The following is a 19,855-nucleotide window of genomic DNA, read 5'->3' as shown; positions in this document are numbered from 1 at the left end:
TCCGGGTATTTCTTGCATTAATGATCGTGCAAATGTTCACTGCAAATCTCGAAGCCAATTTCCCAACTTCGTACTAGAAATCTAGCGACAAAATTTTCAAAAAAGGAAATAAAGAAAGTTTGTTAAGCACTTTTAAAAACATATGTTAATAGATAAAGTTAACTGGTTGTATTTTACGTAAGGTAGCATTATGAGTTACTGGAACTAATTCCTGTGCGTCATAGTAATAGATATAGATTTTAGTTCATTTATATGTTTTGGAGTTTAGTGTGACGTCCATTTTCACTGAACTAGTACACAATTTTACTTAGGGGCCAGCTGAGGACCACCTCCGGGTGCGGGATTTTCTCTCTGCGTTGTAGACCCATTGGTGGCCTTCGGCTGTTGTCTGGTCTTTGGTCGGGTTGTTGTCTCTTTGACATATTCCCCATTTCCATTCTCAATTTTATATCACGTTTATATGCAAACTTTTTGCACGAAACATCCTAGAAAATCGGACACCAAAAGATATATATTCCTGATTATGCAAAGCTAACCGCTTTTAATTTTTTCACAGTCTAGCTTGAATATTTGATGTACAACCTCCTTGATGAAACAAATTAAAACCATAAAAATAGTTATGAATGTATTAATTTAGTCACAAAATGTATTCCAGTATAAAAGTCAATGATGAAACTTTCTTTAGTCGTTAGTTCAATTGAAAATAAATACCAAATCCTTACGGATAATTTTCTGATTATGATCATACTATATACATATTGTTCTTGTAAAAGTTACCTAGTGACATGCATGATCAAGATTTTTTTATATAAATAAATAAATACTATACACAAGAAATTTGCATTTAAGTTTGACATTTAATTAGTTTTTTTTCTTACAAACTTCGTAAGTTATTTTTTACATCCAATAATTTTTACTATACAAAATGCTCTTAAAAGTCAAATAAAAACATGATTTGGATTAATGATGAAATACAGTGTATTGTAAAACATTGAAACATTGACATAAACGAAATTGTAATCTACAAAAAGTGAATGAAACTATATTCAGTCAAATTATTAGATGTAACAGATCATTCAAAACAATTTCCATAATACAGACAGAAAATAGAAACTGAACTTCAAAATGAGTTCTCAAAAAGTGCAGAGAAAACTGACGATTGAACATAACGAACCTTACCAGAACCGGGTGTAAAACTGACGATTGAGCATAACGAACCTTACCAGAACCGGGTGTAAAACTGACGATTGAGCATAATGAACCTTACCAGAACCGGGTGTAAAACTGATGATTGAGCATTACGAACCTTACCAGAACCGGGTGTAAAACAAAGGACAAGCGTTCTTGCTATACTAGTGATGCCCGGATGTAATTGTTACAGGTAAGTTCGTTTTAAAACATCTCGATACTTTATTTATTTCCTTATGTCTGTCTTGTTCAGCTTTAGTTACACATTTGCATGATGCTTTGTGTTATTATTTTTCCAAAATGTGTCCTTTAAATACAATTATAAACTATTAAAATAGTCCAGTCATATGTATACTTTCAAAGCTAAAATTTGGCAATGATGAGACCTGTTTATAACTTTTGACAAATGTTAAGTTGGTCTGACATGTTGAAGTGGTACCAAAAATCTTATAAAACGTATTGCATATACCTATATTAAGCTAACTTAAATGTTATTTACTGAGTAAACACCGAAGGAGACTAGCTGTAAATGTCTCTGTATGTACTTACCTTGTGACTTGTCGTTTAAGTCCACACTGTTAGAAAGTCCTAAATTAAAAAACCAAATAAGAAGTGTCCATGATATTAGATCAAATTTGTCACGTAAAAGAAAGAAATGCATGCTTGGTCAGTCCGGTGTTGTTTCTAAAGTTAAAATACCTCTCTAACATTTTATCACTGAAAGTAGGAGGACCAGTCATCTAGGATTGCAGAATTAACCAATCAGAATTAACGTTATTGGGAATATGTAGTTCTGTATTGATTGATTTAATTGGAAGACAGCATGAAACCGATCTAACTCAGGGTTAGAAAAACGTTTAATTAATATCACAGACCTTGTGGGATTGATACAATAATGAGTCTTAACGAGTGTTTATGTAAAGTCTCAACTTTCAAACATTTATACAAACTAATATCAACCTTTTGAACGCCACCAATTCTTAGAAGCTATAATAACATTAACACGAACCTTTAGATATTTTCCCAATATGCCACATACTCATATTACTTAATTATAAACATTGTATACGATTTTTAATATGTATTTATCAATTATATTGACTCTTTGTTGGCTTTATAGTTGTTTGAAAACTTTGATGAATGCCTGTTAACTAGAATAAAAGTATTCAAATGAATATATTTCCATTGCAAATATACCGTATATACTGATCTATAACTTGGATATTGATTTTTTTATGTTCCTTTAAGGAACAAAAATATTTAGCAATAATTCAAAAGGCAAAAATTGTGAGATGAGCAACAGGTTTAACCGTGCGTTATTTTTTTACGATGCGTTATCATATTTTAACGACAGCGGTAGACTTAACAAGTTGAATAACCAGCCACAGTTGTTTATCTGTTTTCTAGAATAATGCATTGTACATAAGGAATGGTCGTATACATAGATGTGGATGAAAACGTCGAACCCATCTTAGACAACGTTAACGTCACATACCGTACTATTGCATATGTTTTGATCCCACTTTCACCAAAAAAAAAATAACGATACATCATATAAAAATTCAATTCAACAAAACAAAAAGCAATTCAATCCATTGTTGAAGGTTATAAATTGAATGTCAGAAGTTTGATCAGTATCGTAGCGGTATGCTTCCGAAGTTTGATCAGTATCGTAGCGGTATGCTTCCGAATCGACTCTTCTACCATCTATGTTCTTTTCGGGGAAAAAATAAAAGATAATTCCTTTTTACTCTGAGATATTATGTATAAGGCAAAATAAAAGATAATTCCTTTTTACTCTGAGATATTATGTATAAGGCAAAATAAAAGATAATTCCTTTTTACTCTGAGATATTATGTATAACGCAAAAGCGCGACAACAATGCTTTTCCTTTGAGATTTCACCGGGTAGTACATGTCTCATATTATATATCAAATGTTGGTCTCCAGTGGAAAGTTTTTTCATTGGCAATCATACCACATTTATTGTTATAAGCGTTCTTGGTGTTTAACACTTTTCTCATTGACTCAGTAGTATTATGTCTAATGTTTATCAAACTGAAACTATACTTGATATCTTAGATCGATTATTGTGCCTTATACACTGTATTTATACGATATATCAGAGTACAACTACATTACATATGTAATATCATTGTGTCTCTTACACTGTATTTATACGGTGTATCAGATTATAAGAACACTATATATGTACGATCATTGTGCCTTGTTCATTGTATGAAGCAGTGTATCAAATTATAGCAACACAACACTTATTAGATGATTGTGGCTCGACACTATTACTTTTATGGTGTATCAGATTTTAGCAACATTACATATAGTATAAGATTGTGTTTTGTTCACTGTATTTGTACTCTTATGCATATACCTGCACTGCAAATGTTAGATGAGTGTGTCTTGTGTATACACAGTGTTTGTACGTAAACGGTTACAACTCCACTACATGTATATGTTAGCTCATTAAGTGTTTTACACTTCATGTATGGAGTGTATCGATTTATATCTACTCTTCAAATGTTAACATATTATGTTTTATTCTTACAAGATTATAACTACACATCAAATATAAGCGTATTGTGTCTTGTACTTACAAGATTATAACTACACTGTCACATCAAATATTAGCGTATTGTGTCTTGTACTTACAAGATTATAACTACACTGTCACATCAAATATTAGCGTATTGTGTCTTTTACTTACAAGGTTATAATTACACTTCTAATATTGACGTCTTGTGTCTTGTTCTAACAAGATTATAACTACACTATATATCAAGACAATTGAGTGTTTACGCTTTATGTATACAGTATGTCTGATTATACTATACTTGTTATGTTACAGAATTGTGTCTTATATAGACATAAGAAGATGTGGTATGAGTGCCAATGAGACAACTCTCCATCCAAGTCAAAATTTATAAAAGTAAACCATTATAGGTCACAGTACGGTCTTCAACACGGAGCCTTGGCTCACACCGAACAGTAAGCTATAAAGGGCCCCAAAAAATTACTAGTGTAAAACCATTCAAACGGGAAAACCAACGGTCTAATCTATATAAAAAACGAGAAACGAGAAACACTTAAGAACCACATCAACAATCGTCAACTACTGAACATCAGATTCCTGACTTAGGACAGGTGCAAACAAATGCAGTTGTAAACTATATTTGCATGGTGTATCAAAATATTACTTCACTACATATGTAAGATCATTGGGTCCTGTACACTGTATTTCTACGGTATATCAGAGTATAACCACAGCACAGATGTTATAGCATTTTATCTTATACAGTGTATTTGTACGGTGTATCATGTGTAACATGTGTTAGAGCATTGTGTCCTGTACGCTGTATTTATACGATGTTACAAAGTATAACAACAGAACATATGTTAGAGCATTTTATCTTATAAGCTGTATTTATACGGTGTATTAGACTGAGTTTATTATCCACACAACATATGTTAGAGCATTTTATCCTGTACACTGTATTTATACGGTGTATCAGACTGAGTTTAACCACACAACATATGTTAGAGCATTTTATCCTGTACACTGTATTTATACGGTGTATCAGACTGAGTTTAACCACACAACATATGTTAGAGAATTTCATACTGTACACTGTATTTATACGGTGTATCAGACTGAGTTTAACCACACAACATATGTTAGAGAATTTCATACTGTACACTGTATTCATACGTTGTATCAAAGCATAACAACAATACTTATATGTTATATATCAGTGTGTCTTGTAAAACTCATATCAAATACCAGGCGTTTAATTGTGTATGCAAGACGCACGTTTTTTCTTCACAAGATTCATCAGTGGAGCTCTAATCAAACCCGTTGGTTTGCCAACTCCATTAGGAAGTTGAAGAACATTTAAAATAAAATAATCCAAAAAGTTTTTGCAAGATCTGTCCAAGGCAATCCATGCACGGAGTTGAAAAACCTTACTGTTTCGAATACTAGTATACTGTTTTTGTATTCGGAGGAGGGGCATAAAGATCGGACTAAAATGATTGGATTACTTATCATTTTGAAAGATTTTCTGTATTTCATTAATTTCCTATCATCGTATAGCCGTTGATGAAAGATCTTTTGTAGTATTCTTAAAGATTAATTCTTAACTTGTTAACACACGGGGTGACGTACAGCATGACGTATAACTTGTTAACACACGGGATGACGTACAGCATGACATATAACTTCTTAACACACGGGGTGACATACAACATGACGTATAACTTGTTAACACATAGGGTGACGTACAGCATGACGTATAACTTGTTAACACATGGGGTGACGTACAACATGACGTATAACTTGTTAACACGGGGGACGTACAGCATGACGTATCACTTGTTAACACAAGTGGGACGTACAGCATGCCGTATAACTTGTTAACACAAGGGGGACGTACATCATGACGTATTACTTGTTAACACAAGGGGTGACGTACAGCATGACGTATAACTTGTTAACACATGGGGTGACGTACAACATGACGTATAACTTGTTAACACGTGGGGGACGTTCAGCATGACGTATCACTTGTTAACACAAGTGGGACGTACAGCATGACGTATAACTTGTTAACACACGAGATGACGTACAACATGACGTATATCTTGTTAACACAAGGGGGACGTACAGCATGACGTATAACTTGTTAACACAAGAGGGACGTAGAGCATGATTTATAACTTGTTAACACACGGGGTGACGTACAGCATGACGTATAACTTGTTAACACACGGGATGACGTACAACATGACGTATAACTTGTTATCACTAGGGGTAACGTACAACATGACGTATAACTTGTTAACACTGGGTGACTTACAGCATGACGTATAACTTGTTAACACAAGGGGGGACGTACAGCATGACGTATTGCTCGTAAACACAAGGGGGACGTAGAATATGACGTATAACTTGTTAACACATGGGGTGACGTACAACATGACGTATAACTTGTTAACACAAGGGGGACGTACAGTATGACGTATAACTTGTTAACACGGGATGACGTACAGCATGACGCATAACTTGTTAACACAAATGGTGCCGTACAGCATGACGTATGGGATTGGCATTTGAATATCATTTAATCCCGCATGTTGACAGCTAGATGTTGTGTGATTGCTGTAACACTAATATATAACCCACGTCTAATTCTATTTTGATTATGATATTCACATAAAATGGTGGGTTGATTAAAATATCCAATGATTACTCAAGAAAATGTCTTTAATGTAATAATAACGATTTGTTTCGTCATTTTGTTCACGCTAATGAGTTTTTATACGTAAAGACAAATAAGCTAAACTTCCTCCTTTAGAACCCTTCAAAAGTTTTAAAAGTTTTAATTATCCTGAACAAGGTTGTTATTATTAAGTGTTATTATTTAGTTACCTCATTTCAAACAAAACATGCGACTTTAAAATTGTTGTAATTACCCTTTAATTAACGCTTAGCGTTATCGCTCAAATTAACCATAATAGCGGAAGCGGAAATTGTTGTTTCTTTCAACAGTTTTTAGAGGATCGTTTAAAAGCCTTGTTATTATTAATATCTTAAACGTACATGTAACCACGATTAGTCTTTAAAAATATCTTTCCAATAAGCAAATTGGTTGGTACGAGTTTCACCGTAAATGGTTATAATTTAACGATGTAAAATATTTTTGTAGTATGATTAGGAAAGACGGTGAACGATGATTTAAAGATATATCTAATAACAAAATAGTTTTAAAAGGAAGGCCAATATTTCTATGTGTGTTCACTCACTAAGTAAAAATCATAAGGTTATTCAAAACGACTTAAATTTGAATATAATAGAGTCTTTATGATATAATTTAAGTATATTTCATCAATTTTATATATTTCCAATAAATCAAAATATTATTCATCTTTACGAGGACTATTTTGATACAATATTGCTCATTCCATATGGTTGGGATTTTTTTTTTTTGTAGAATAGATGGACATCTTTAACCAAAACTAAACAATGTGTATTTGAAAGACATTTAAAGCTAAAATGTCAATTTAATTTAGGTTTTTAATTACGAGGGTCCTTCTTATACATTTTTTCATAAACATTTAAAATTTGCCAATGTACAACATATCAAAACTCCAGTTTTAACCTCTGTATATATATTAGGCATTTATAAGTCTGTCCTATGTTTGAACAGAAGCCTTAATAATAATTCGGATAGTATAAATTTAGTAAAAATTGAAAGATTTTTTAAAAATGGCTCTGATATGAATACATTGAATGCAAATTGGCTTTACCTCAGTCTGTTAATATTGTTTGACAAAACGTCTATGTTTGTGTGATGCTCTCTTATTAATTTGTTTTCAATCGATACCTGGTAATAGTTAATGGTTAATGCTTCCCATAAAAAAAACACGTATTGCTTAAATATTTAATACCAATTAACCAACGCCTAGTATTCATCAATGAACAGAGATCCATATCAGACGAGCCAGTAACAGTACATTTAGTGAAATTAGTTCAAATTACACATGCTATACAAATCTATTATAACTTCGTACTTTACTTGGCCTATTAAATTTTTTGATTCGAGCGTCACTGATGAGTCTTTTGTAGACGTAACGAGCGTCTGGCGTGTAAAATTTTAATCCTGGTACTATGATGAATTTACTGTGTAAGCTGGGTCTTCTGTCTCAATATGGCACAAATGAAGATTTATTTGACAAACGTTTTATGTGTTTCAAAAGATACACACGACTCTTAAAAAATATTTAATGTAATGCAGTGGGAAAACTGGTGACGAAAAATTATCTCACTGGCAATTAGAACTCTTCAGCGTTCTTACGTTCTCAGCGTATAAACGTTTTTTTAAATACACATATATTCTTATTTCATTTTTAACTAGAATAAAAAAATAATCGTTATGTTTACAGACAATAATTAATAAAGGAATGACTGTAATGTTTTTTCTGTCTATGAAGAAATAACATCAAAAATGTGGTGCACACCTAATAACCCGCGTAGTGGGTTATTTAAAAGTGTGCACCACATTTTTTATGTTATTTCGAATAGACAGAACAAATATTACAGTCATTCTTTATAATTTATTTCTAAAAAAGGAGTAAATCATGATAAAAACGTCGATGACGTCACGGTCACATGACAAAATTATGTCTATGAGCTGATAGACAAAACACTTTCAGCCAGTCAGAAGACGTGTTACATCCAAAATTAAATTATTATGTTATATAAAAAGTGATTATTGCTTATTGTTTTGTCCTAAATATTGGTTTGCTCGTTTGAATTGATTCACTTGTTGTCATGTCAGGACTTTTATAGCTTACATCCATGTTACACATGTAAGAACTTTGAAGGATAGTCATCTGAAGAACAATCATAGAACTATGGAGGATAGTCATCTGATGAACAATCATAGAACTATGGAGGATAGTCATCTGATGAACAATCATAGAACTATGAAGGATAGTCATCTGATGAACAATCATAGAACTATGAAGGATAGTCATCTGATGAACAATCATAGAACTATGAAGGATAGTCATCTGATGAACAATCATAGAACTATGAAGGATAGTCATCTGATGAACAATCATAGAACTATGAAGAATAGTCATCTGATGAACAATCATAGAACTATAGAACTATGAAGGATAGTCATCTGATGAACAATCATAGAACTATGAAGGATAGTCATCTGATGAACAATCATAGAACTATGGAGGATAGTCATCTGATAAACAATCATAGAACTATAGAGGATAGTCATCTGATGAACAATCATAGAACTATGAAGGATAGTCATCTGAGGAACAATCATAGAACTATGAAGGATAGTCATATGATGAAAAATCATATTACATCTCCTTATTCTTATATTTAAAACTTCTTTAGAGAATATTGGAAGAAATTGCCGGCCTTGAAAATGTATCGTTATTGTGTATTTTGTGAACAATCTAAAAATCGTCGTAAAGAAATGTGGTATTGTCATGCATGCGCATGCACCCTTTACAATATTCGTGTAACAAGCTTCACATTAGCACCCTTTACAATATCCGTGTAACGAGCTTCACATGCCCACCCTTTACAATATCTGTGTAACAAGCTTCACATGCACACCCTTTACAATATCCGTGTAACAAGCTTCACATGCCCACCCTTTACAATATCCGTGTAACAAGCTTCACATGCCCACCCTTTACAATATCCGTGTAACAAGCTTCACATGCCCACCCTTTACAATATCTGTGTAACAAGCTTCACATGCCCACCGTTTACAATATCTGCATGCACACCCTTTACAATATCTGTGTAACAAGCTTCACACGCACACCCTTTACAATGTCCGTGTGACAAGCTTCACATGCGCACCCTTTACAATATCCGTGTGACAAGTTTCACATGCACACCCTTTACAATATCCGTGTAACAAGCTTCACATGCCCACCGTTTACAATATCCGTGTAACAAGCTTCACATGCCCACCCTTTGCAATATCCGTGTAACAAGCTTCACATGCACACCCTTTACAATATCCGTGTAACAAGCTTCACATGCGCACCCTTTACAATGTCCGTGTAACAAGCTTCACATGCCCACCCTTTACAAAATCCGTGTAACAAGCTTCACATGCACACCCTTTACAATATCCGTGTAACAAGCTTCACATGCGCACCCTTTACAATATCCGTGTAACAAGCTTCACATGCCCACCCTTTACAATATCTGTGTAACAAGCTTCACATGCACACCCTTTACAATATCCGTGTAACAAGCTTCACATGCCCACCCTTTACAATATCCGTGTAACAAGCTTCACATGCGCACCCTTTACAAAATTTTTTACAATATCTGTGTAACAAGCTTCACATGCCCACCCTTTACAATATCTGTGTAACAAGCTTCACATGCCCACCCTTTACAATATCCGTGTAACAAGCTTCACATGCCCACCCTTTACAATATCCGTGTAACAAGCTTCACATGCCCACCCTTTACAATATCTGTGTAACAAGCTTCACATGCCCACCGTTTACAATATCTGTGTAACAAGCTTCACATGCCCACCCTATACAATATCCGTGTAACAAACTTCACATGCCCACCCTCTACAATATCCGTGTAACAAGCTTCACATGCCCACCCTTTACAATATCCGTGTAACAAGCTTCACATGCCTACCCTTTACAATATCTGTGTAACAAGCTTCACATGCCCACCCTTTACAATAATTTTGTAACAAGCTTCACATGCCCACCCTTTACAATATCCGTGTAACAAGCTTCACATGCCCACCCTTTACAATATCTGTGTAACAAGCTTCACATGCCCACCATTTACAATATCTGTGTAACAAGCTTCACATGCCCACCCTTTACAATATCTGTGTAACAAGCTTCACATGCACACCCTTTACAATATCCGTGTAACAAGCTTCACATGCCCACCCTTTACAATATCCGTGTAACAAGCTTCACATGCCCACCCTTTACAATATCCGTGTAACAAGCTTCACATGCCCACCCTTTACAATATCTGTGTAACAAGCTTCACATGCCCACCGTTTACAATATCTGCATGCACACCCTTTACAATATCTGTGTAACAAGCTTCACACGCACACCCTTTACAATGTCCGTGTGACAAGCTTCACATGCGCACCCTTTACAATATCCGTGTGACAAGTTTCACATGCACACCCTTTACAATATCCGTGTAACAAGCTTCACATGCCCACCGTTTACAATATCCGTGTAACAAGCTTCACATGCCCACCCTTTGCAATATCCGTGTAACAAGCTTCACATGCACACCCTTTACAATATCCGTGTAACAAGCTTCACATGCGCACCCTTTACAATGTCCGTGTAACAAGCTTCACATGCCCACCCTTTACAAAATCCGTGTAACAAGCTTCACATGCACACCCTTTACAATATCCGTGTAACAAGCTTCACATGCGCACCCTTTACAATATCCGTGTAACAAGCTTCACATGCCCACCCTTTACAATATCTGTGTAACAAGCTTCACATGCACACCCTTTACAATATCCGTGTAACAAGCTTCACATGCCCACCCTTTACAATATCCGTGTAACAAGCTTCACATGCGCACCCTTTACAAAATTTTTTACAATATCTGTGTAACAAGCTTCACATGCCCACCCTTTACAATATCTGTGTAACAAGCTTCACATGCCCACCCTTTACAATATCCGTGTAACAAGCTTCACATGCCCACCCTTTACAATATCCGTGTAACAAGCTTCACATGCCCACCCTTTACAATATCTGTGTAACAAGCTTCACATGCCCACCGTTTACAATATCTGTGTAACAAGCTTCACATGCCCACCCTATACAATATCCGTGTAACAAACTTCACATGCCCACCCTCTACAATATCCGTGTAACAAGCTTCACATGCCCACCCTTTACAATATCCGTGTAACAAGCTTCACATGCCTACCCTTTACAATATCTGTGTAACAAGCTTCACATGCCCACCCTTTACAATAATTTTGTAACAAGCTTCACATGCCCACCCTTTACAATATCCGTGTAACAAGCTTCACATGCCCACCCTTTACAATATCTGTGTAACAAGCTTCACATGCCCACCATTTACAATATCTGTGTAACAAGCTTCACATGCCCACCCTTTACAATATCTGTGTAACAAGCTTCACATGCACACCCTTTACAATATCTGTGTAACAAGCTTCACACGCACACCCTTTACAATGTCCGTGTAACAAGCTTCACATGCCCACCCTTTACAATATCCGTGTAACAAGCTTCAAATGCACACCCTTTACAATATCTGTGTAACAAGCTTCACATGCCCACCGTTTACAATATCTGTGTAATAAGTTTCACATGCCCACCCTTTACAATATCTGGGTAACAAGCTTCACATGCCCACCCTTTACAATATCCGGGTAACAAGCTTCACATGCCCACCCTTTACAATATCAGTGTGACAAGCTTCACATGCCCACCCTTTACAATATCTGTGTAACAAGCTTCACATGCGCACCCTTAACAATATCTGTGTAACAAGCTTCACATGCGCACCTTTTACAATATCGTGTAACAAGCTTCACATGCCCACCCTTTACAATATCCGTGTGACAAGCTTCACATGCCCACCCTTTACAATATCCGTGTAACAAGCTTCACATGCTCACCCTTTACAATATTCGTGTAACAAGCTTCACATGCCCACCCTTTACAATATCCGTGTGACAAGCTTCACATGCGCACCCTTAACAATATCCGTGTAGCAAGCTTCACATGCAGGCAGGTTTATCCAGGTTACCCACAAAAAAGTCTTATAGCATACTAGTATACAGCCAAGGAATAATGTACATACAAACAAGTTAAATACATATTTAAACAATATCAGAGTTAAAAGTTGTTACTATTTAAAATAAGTCATCTTTCATGAAATACATAACAGCATGACATAAGATAAAAACTAAAGAATAAAAGTTTACATAAATCTTATTGCATGCACACGCAAATCGCATAATATAAGCTTAATTTCTAAGATCGAAGACCTGTAAGAGTACATTTTACTCAACAGCGTTTAACTATTAGACTGTCCATGTTTGCTAATATGTGGATCAACATTATACAATTAATCACCTAGCAAAATGTTCATTTTTTGTAAGACGAAAACTCGGTAAAGCAAAGGTCGGGAAAGTTAATACTAAAAGTACTCATTGATGTTTGCAAATTATGCGTTCCGTATTGAGGTATATTCAGAACATTCGTAAACGAAGTGTTCCACGGACTCCTGAAGTTAACATGAACACATTTGACAAATGGGCGTCTTTTTCATATTCCTTCTATACAAAACTTGATTCATACGTAAACAGCGTGTTCTTTCTAGCAATTTTAGCTTCGTAGACTTAAAATCGAGCAAGTTTGACAGATAAGATGGCTACCAGGCGCAAGGTTAAATTTAGAGATTGCATATAGTGTACTTTTATTTCTTATTACTTGATATTCCCTTTCCGAACAAACTTTATACAAAAAACTGTTAAAATATATTCAAAATAACATTCGAATTGGAAAAATGATCCAGACAACCCGTATTCAGTACAATCATATACTGTGGATATCCACATCCTCGATGTAGCGTTAAGTCCTTCAGCTCATTAAATATAATTCGATATTATCTATTGTTTTCTAGTTGGCGAGAAGAGTTAATTTTCTTTTGTTCTCGACTCACCAGGTATCTCACTGTATAGTTCAAAGGAAACTACATTGATACAACTTACAAAAAATAGGACAGATTTTGACAAATAAAATATTATCTATTGTTTTAGGATTTTTGCAAAGATTTGTTCGTGCGTGTGAATATTATTGTTAGTGAGCCTTCTCATTTACTGACTTTGAAAACTTTGTCGTTAGATTTTCGCAAAAAAAAACAAACAAACAAACACAAACTAAAATAAAGATATGAGTTCTTGTAATTTTACAAAAAAGGTGATTTTGTCATAGAGCAACGTCGGTGCAAATAATTATCTACTATTGATTTACGTCTGTCCGACGCTTTTTCCAATATTGATTTTCGTCTGTCTGTCACTTTCTGTTTAATGGAATCTTCATCAAATTCGACTGACTTTTTAAAAATTGTCAGATCTTCCTGAAGTTCGTCCAGTTTTAAATGTTTATTTTTAACACTCATAAAATGTTCAACGCGTTGTATTTCGGAGTTTATTTCCTGTAAATCAAGCGTGGTGTTGTCAAGGAAACATAAATCTTCATCTTCTATTCCATCACGATTAGATATATCACTGAAACTTGACCAACGTCTGTCATCAAGTTCCGGCATCGATAATCCACTTTGAGGGTCGATGCCTTGTGCGATTGACATCCTTCTAAAGGAATTTTTTGTATGCCTCAAATACATAGGGCCGCCGTGTTGTATTGACGATTTGCGGTTATGCACAGATTGTTGCGGCAATGACTGTTTACGGTAATCAGCTTCGGTTTGTTTAGTTTCAGTCAATGAAGAATTTAAATCCCGAGGATGTAGACAATCATGTGAATTCATTCTTTGGTTATGCAAATAACCCGTCCAAATCACATTGCACTGGAACTTTGAATATCGTAATCCTATTAATCCTCCAACTTTACTCACGTATATTTTACTAAAATAATTCACAGCTATATAAAATATATGTATGTAAAACAGAGGGAGCTATCCTTTTTTTTTATCTACAATTCCTTATATGGATTCCGTAGCTTTGTCTTAAAATCATTTTGATATATGAAACAATGTCCGCCTGTCTTATGTTTCTATTACAATTTCAACATATTAAACAATTTCCGCCAGTATTGTTTTACATAATGAAACAATAGTACGTTTTTAAAAAAGTTGAAATTGTGTTATAAATAATAAGCTAAAAGTGACAATCTCGTTACCCACCAACGGACAATTAATTTCCTTACAAATGAATACACTTTTTAGTTAACAATTCAACCAGCTCATTGAGATTAAATGACATGACACAAATAAATATATGTTTGAAGGTTTAATAATGTTACTGGTTTTGTTTTATTTGACAAGTGAACGATAGCAATGATATTTTAGTGACATGTTCGACTGGAACAAAGATTTTAAATAACAATTCATTCGTTGTCCCGCTGTTCTATGGTGACACGGAGATTCGGGTTTAACATAAACATCATTTAAGGAAACTCGTACATGCAATGTATAATTTTTTTAACGAAATAGCTTTAGTTTTTAATAAAATCAATATCTGAAGAAAAAAGGGGGATAGATTGGGTCTCTGAATGATTAAGCATGTACAAAAAAAAAGATAAACACTGGGAAAAATATTACAAAGATAGGCGTAAGATACTAAAGTGATATTTAAACTCATAAATCGAAAAAAAATGACAATGCCATGGCAAAAAAAGAAAAAAAGCACAATAAACAAACAACAGTACACACAACACAACATAGAAAACTAAAATCTTATTCTGCAAGCCAAGGAGTCAGTGACGGGTTTATGTGCGAAGTTTTTTGATCGGAAACATCTTGTTCATGCATAAAATCATCAAACATACATTTCGTCTCGTTAAGCTCGCCGCTATAAGTTTCGACCATTACGGAGAATTGAGTCGCTATTTCCTCGAACTATGGATCCGCCCTTTTAAGTAATAACCAAATACAAAATAAAATGATTTTCTAATGAATTCAAATATATTTCTGTTCATCGGTGCTAAAAGATCTTTTACTCAACTTACGTATTCCTCAATATGTTCTTATATTATTGTATGTGTATATAAACTCATCATAAATACCAGGATTAACATTTTGTACGTCAGACGCGCTAGTTGTCTACAAAAGACTCATCAGTGACGCTCGAATCAAAAACAGTTAAAAAACTCAAATAAAATACGAAGTTGAAGAGGATCAAAGACCTGAAATTCCGAAAGGTTTTGCCAAATACAGCAAGGAAAGTCTATTCCAAGGGTAGGCAATCCTTAGTATTTCGAAAAAAACAAATGTTTGTAAACAGTTAATTTATAATAATGACCATATGAAGGATAAATTATGTCAATATTTAACAAACAAAGTATTGCAAAAAAACAAGAAAGAAAGAAGAAAAAATGCAAGCAATAAGTAAACATGGTTATCTGATGGTATCATTAAATTACGAATTTATAAAGAAATTGCATTTTGCATTGTTGGTCATTATGTAAGAGGTCATCCATTTCATGACTAGACTTCCGTTGTCAATACAGTCGTGTGTAATATGTACATCAGGCGACATTTAGAAAGACGTCTCTGTGGCAAACATAGTAAACATGGTCTATTTGACGTATTGAATAAATAGATTAGAAGCAACGACGTTAAGAGTTTTTTAAGTTTGCACGAAACCAGTATTTTAATTTAAAAAAGTATATAGAATAGGTCATTAACTGGTAAAAGTCGTAATAAAACCAGATGAAGAAACATCAGGTATTTAAACGGAAACTAGATCTAAATTAAAGTTGTTCTCGACGTATAGTATAGGTCATGCGACAACCACTCAACGACACAAATAAAGAAAAGACATAAAGAAGACATGTCTTCTTAAAGGTCACATGCTTTCAAGCTTTCCATTTTAAAGAGTTCGTACTATATTGGAAATGTTTTAGATTTTTTATACTGATAACAAGACGAAGGAATGTATATGCCTCATCACCCTCTATTCATACATGTGTACGTATCTCCCTTTATTCATACAAGTGTATCTCCCTTTATTCATACATGTGTATCTCCCTTTATTCATACATGTGTATCTCCCTTTATTCAAACTTGTGTATGTATCTCCCTTTGTTCATACATGTGTATCTCCCTTTATTCATACCTGTATATCTCCCTGTATTCATACCTGTAAATCTCCCTATATTCACAAATATATATCTTGTGTATCTCCCTTTATCTTACCTCCTATACATTTCTAGGAATATGATTGGTTAAAAGCAACCACGAGGAGACCGTGTATATTTCATACGGGGTAAGTAGCGGGGCTAATTTCAACACATAGTTAGTAGTGGTGTTACGTCCCTTATAAATACAACACGGTGTTGAGGGAAAATCTGAAAGGTTTCAACAGACGAAGAAATTGATGAACGATTGAAATAAATGCATAAAACACATTTAAAGCTAACTAGTTGTTATTGTTGGTATTTGTTTTTGTATAGACCAATGTAAGTAGGATCTTAATACTAAGTATCGAAGACTTAATCACTTTGATAAGCCACTAGTCTAGATACCACATGTTAAGATAGTCGGTAAGATAAATTCGTTACACAGTGTGCTAGTGACTAATTCGCTCTCACCCCATATTGAATTTACTGACCCCATATATATCGTATTAGGTCACTAGCACACTATGTAACTAATATTATTCATACACGTGTATCTCCCTGTATTCATACATGGGCCCTTTATAGCTTACTGTTCGGTGTGGGCCAAGGCTCCGTGTTGAAGACCGTACTGTGACCTATAATGGTTTACTTTTATAAATTTTGACTTGGATGGAGAGTTGTCTCATTGGCACTCATACCACATCTTCTTATATCTATGTATATCTCCCTTTTCTCATACATGTATATCACCCCTTATTCATACATGTGTATCTCCCTTTATTAACACCTGTGTATGTCCCTGTATGCATACATGTATCTCTCCCTTTATTCATACATTTATATCTCCCTGTATGCATACATGTGTATCTCCCTTTATTCATACATGTCATATAAACTTATTACTTGAATATACACTTTCTGTCTCTAAGGGTTGTAGAGGAAAGCCGACGTTCACTGGACTTGTATCGAATTGTATTATTAATTTCGTGCTTACATTATGGACTTAATTTGGGGCGATTACTTTGTCAGAGTGACCTGAACCTTTCTATACCTCTATATATCTCTGAAATAATAACAAAAACACTTTGGGAATGGATCGCTATGTTTGAACCAAAAGCGCATGTAAACATTTTAAAAAAGAGTTTAAACTATGAAATATGCCTAGTGCCTACGTTCTTGTCTCCGGTACAAAAAGCATTGGCGACAAGTTTGATAAAGAAATTTACAATCAAACAATCTTTTTTTTTTAAATTACCCCTTTCCTTTTCCTCTCGTTTCCCTAAAAACAATGAATGGTCGGTCCTATTGTTTCTTTTTAATATAAAAAAGATAAAAAGAGGCTCAGTGTATGCGTCACTATGAGATTAACTAAATAATACATAAAAAAATTCCCAGAATTCTCAAAGATATTTGACAATGGACCACACAAACCACTAGCACCCTACCCCTCCGAAAAAGAAACAACGAACAACACATGATAGCCTGACTTCTTGCACGCACAGCCAGTTTAACATACCCCACCCCCCTCCTCCTCCTCCTCCTCCTCCTCCTTCCCCCACCCATTCCTATACACCTATCTAGAACATATATATGCAAGTCGTCAAATTAAAAACAAAATAAACACACAATAAAAACTGTGTATGTGCAGCTATTAAACAACGTTAATACGATAAATGATCTGTGATGTATGTGTCAAGGAGAGATTAGACATACAATATAAAATACCTCCTACAGAATAACATCAACCTGACCTTTATACATAGATATATGACTCTCCAACTCTCACATTTTATAAATGGTGTTATTGTATTAGAAGAAGAGAATGTCAAAACAGAAGCTGAATGACAAAAATAAAACACACAATAAACTACAGATCGTGTCATTAATAGATAACACTCGGTTTTACTGGCCTTCTAAAATATTTTATTGACTATATATATATGACTAATATAGAGAAAATGACCTAGTAAATTCAAAAATGAAAACCCCATCCAGACCCTAGTCAAAGAAGGATATATGTATATCACCATGGCTTAGAAAGGGAGGTCAAAAAAACCTTTGAGTTTGTTTGTATATCTAGTTTAGGTTATTTTTTCGGAGGAGTGTACGAAAATTGTACAGACAGTATCCATAAGATAGAACAATGCGAAATTAGGTCAAATTATATTAGACAAAATAAGTCACTCCCAATCAAAGTACAAAACCCAAATTCAGATTCATCGATGCAGTCTTGTAAATTTGGTAGCACCAATAAATATATATATGGCCATGCGTATTGTAATAATGAAGCACCTTCTTAAAAAGAAGTCCGGAACTATATACGGTGCCTCAGACAGATCAGCTTTTCCAATACTCTAAAGTCACATGTTGAGATCTTCTGACTCCTCTAAAGGTATATCCGATGAAAAGTCTTGAACGTGGAAAGATTGACTGGTTGAATGTCGTTTTTATAACGTTCAGTGGCAAATATTTCATTCATGTCCATGGCTGTGTATCATAAGAATTGAACCTGCTACTAGTATACATTGCAAAAATGAATTAGATAATTTAGAATATATAAATGGTTCAATTTAGATTTGGAGGAGTCACTGCTAACGGTATGATGGTGGAAGGACAAGATTTACAAGGACTTAAGTATGTTTCGTATAGTCTTCTTAGTTAAGAGCACCACCATTATATATGGTGTCAACAGGGAACACTTAATGCACTGTATCGATGCACATTATTTGGAGATTTGCTTACTCAGTTCTCAGCTTGGTCGTGATTGGTTTTACTACTAAGAGGTTAACCTTCTTCAAAACGTCAATACAACAATGCTCAAAATATCATCTAGGAATTTAACATTCCTCAAAACGTCAATACACACAATGCTCAAAATATCATCTAGGAGTTTAACATTCCTCAAAACGTCAATACACACAATGTTCAAAATACCATCTAGGAGTTTAACATTCCTCAAAACGTCAATACACACAATGCTCAAAATATCATCTAGGAATTTAACATTCCTCAAAACGTCAATACACACAATGTTCAAAATACCATCTAGGAGTTTAACATTCCTCAAAACGTCAATACACACAATGCTCAAAATATCATCTCGGAATTTAACATTCCTCAAAACGTCAATACACACAATGCTCAAAATACCATCTAGGAGTTTAACATTCCTCAAAACGTCAATACACACAATGCTCAAAATATCATCTAGGAGTTTAACATTCCTCAAAACGTCAATACACAC

General features: G+C 34.5%; 1 protein-coding gene across 1 annotated transcript in view; it reads right to left on the bottom strand.

The window, feature by feature from the left end:
* Positions 1-1,906, bottom strand: part of LOC127705242 (uncharacterized) — a 34,092-nt gene extending 32,186 nt beyond the window's left edge. Inside the window, exon 1 of the mRNA XM_052209581.1 lies at positions 1,738-1,906. Coding sequence (XP_052065541.1) covers positions 1,738-1,849 — 112 coding nt within the window. The 5' untranslated portion in view covers positions 1,850-1,906. The remainder of the gene's footprint in view (positions 1-1,737) is intronic.
* Positions 1,907-19,855: the final 17,949 nt, after the last annotated feature.

Source organism: Mytilus californianus, unplaced genomic scaffold (assembly GCF_021869535.1).
Source record: "Mytilus californianus isolate M0D057914Y unplaced genomic scaffold, xbMytCali1.0.p SCAF_6, whole genome shotgun sequence".
Lineage (NCBI taxonomy): Eukaryota > Metazoa > Mollusca > Bivalvia > Mytilida > Mytilidae > Mytilus > Mytilus californianus.
The sequence above is the reverse complement of the archived record's forward strand: the minus strand, read 5'-3'. Positions and strand labels throughout refer to the sequence as shown.